Genomic DNA, 2,500 nt, shown 5'->3' on the forward strand with positions numbered 1-2,500 from the left:
TAAGTTGGTGGATATTAACCCAATCGCCACGTTTGGCAAGAATACATGCCATGCCCACTGTAACACAGGTTTATTTATTGTATTCACACATAGATGGCTCTACAAGTGCTTAGTCATCAAGGGGTCACTTATTAGTCCTACCTTTCTCACATGTTTACCCTTTTCCTTGACTTTTGGAAAGGATCTTTTGCATTAGTTCATTGTCTTAAATGTTAACAAGAATTTAATAATACTTTAATAATCATAACATCAATAACAATAATAACAGTATTGATATCAATTGTATTAAAAGGAAAAACGCATTTTCCCGCCAATTCAAGGAATGGGGAAATCAAGATTGGTCAGTAGGGCCTACTGATAGACTCCTTGGAGGCTGAGCACATGTGGAGCCATCTGTATGTAACAAAATTCACAAAAACCTACAAGGGACAGAACATAAATCCGGGGTGATTGGGTTAAGTCGTATGTGAGGATTTAAATACCCCAAGCAAATGTAACTAAATCATACACTGCGTATCCTCATAGGTATCACATTTCATATACTTTCATGGTGTGTATGAATCTAATTATATATGCCTTCAGTCTTGCGAGCATTTATCAAACTTCCTTACTGTGGTTTAAAATGGAAAATCTTATATTAATCAATAGTTCACAGAGCACAGTTCACAAGTTCATCGGACATGTACTTATAAAATGCTTACTTTGACACAAACATCCTACATTTTTGCCTTACACATGCATAACCCACAGCCATGAGCGCTGTGGGTGGCTATGAGGGTCTGGTGGATAACTACCCGTACGCTACTGCTTCGGAACGAGCGAGGAACCACCTAAACGAATCCTGTGGAGAACCGCCGAGTGACTTCATGCACCTGCTCAGAACGCTTGAGCCTGGGAAGTCCAATTACCCTTGGATTGGCATGACCCTGGGATTGGGCATCCTCGAGCTTTGGTACTGGTGCATGGACCAGGTGAGTGAGGCGCGACGGACTGCAATCGCGAAGCGTTGGGTAATTTGTTTCTCAATAGTTACATATGTTACCTTGATGCCTGGGGTTATGAATAGATACTTGGTGTTATAAATAGATATCTGGTATTATAAAAAAAATGTCTGGGGTTATAAATGGATGACTCGGGTTATTAATAGATATTTTGTATTATAAAAAATGCCCGGGGTTATAAATGGATGTCTGGGGTTATTAATAGATTTCTGGTATTATAAAAAAATATCTAGGGTTATAAATGGATGCCTAGGATTACAGATAAATGCCTGAGCTTATAAACTGATGCATGGGAGTCATCGTCAAGATATAATGCTGACGTTTACGTCGATTCCAGTCTAAATATACTGAAGATGTTTTTGAATGGTCCGGAGCTCTGCGGCGCAGGTGCACCTGTTTCGAGAGAGGAAACAGGTTTCGTGTAATCCAACACCAGGCATCTTGGCGCTAGACATGCTCATATTAGGCCGCTCTTGCATAAACCAAAACGTGGATATGCTGCAACGCCGATTTTTGTCATGACAGACAATATTGCATATATTGGTTCGATATAGGTGCTACTAACCATCACAGTTTTACTGCAGTGAAGGGCGGGATATTGTAATAAGCTACCAGTTACTTGATTGCCAGGCCGTGACAACGACAACAATTGCAATAACAATATTAATTATCGTAAAAATGGTGATTCAATTACCCTTCCCTTTTATTTATTATTATTAATGCTATTGTCAATTTCAATGTTATTATTATTACAATTATTATTATTGCTGATGATACTATTAAGTATCATCTTCATCTTCATCTTCATCTTCATCTTCATCTTCATCTTATCTTCATCTTCATCTTCATCTTCATCATCATCATCATCATCATCATCTTCATCTTCATCATCATCATCATCATCATCATCATCATCATCATCATCATCATCATCATCATCATCATCATCATCATCATCATCATCATCATCATCTTCATCTTCATCTTCATCATCATCACCGTTATCGTTAGTATTATTTACTATTATCATTATTTATCGTTATTATAATAACGATGATGGTCCTTATTATCAATACTATTATCATCCTTATTATCTTTATTATTATTACCATGATCATCTTTATTCTCATAATCCTTGTTATTGTCATTTTTTTATAGTAATGATAAGAAAAGTATTGATAATAATGATAACAGTGGTAATGGTAATGATAACAACAACTATAATAATAATGATCATTAGCGTCCTCACCATTATCTTCATCATCATTGTCGTCGTCGGCATCGTCATTATGATCATCATTATCGCCATTACTATTACTAATATTGCCATCTTCATTATTATAACTACCACCATTATCATCATCACTATCATGCCATCCCAATGTCATCCGCCTTCTCATCGACCTCCTCGTCACGACGCCCTGAGCCCCATCCACTCCTTCCGCAGGTGATGGTGCAAAGGACGCTGGCCAGCAGGAACGTGGTCCACGCGAAGGGCG

The 2,500-nt window shown here is 37.8% G+C and overlaps 1 protein-coding gene across 1 annotated transcript in view; it reads left to right on the forward strand.

Annotated features, from left to right (window-relative positions):
* Nucleotides 1-2,500, forward strand: part of LOC119578920 (sodium/glucose cotransporter 5-like) — a 19,103-nt gene that overhangs the window by 5,893 nt on the left and 10,710 nt on the right. The window contains exons 6-7 of the mRNA XM_037926593.1: nt 751-971; nt 2,449-2,500. The exon at nt 2,449-2,500 is cut by the window's right edge and continues 192 nt beyond it. Of these exons, the coding sequence (XP_037782521.1) occupies nt 751-971; nt 2,449-2,500 (273 nt within the window). The remainder of the gene's footprint in view (nt 1-750; nt 972-2,448) is intronic.

This window comes from Penaeus monodon, chromosome 11, assembly GCF_015228065.2.
Source record: "Penaeus monodon isolate SGIC_2016 chromosome 11, NSTDA_Pmon_1, whole genome shotgun sequence".
Taxonomy (NCBI): Eukaryota; Metazoa; Arthropoda; class Malacostraca; order Decapoda; family Penaeidae; genus Penaeus; species Penaeus monodon.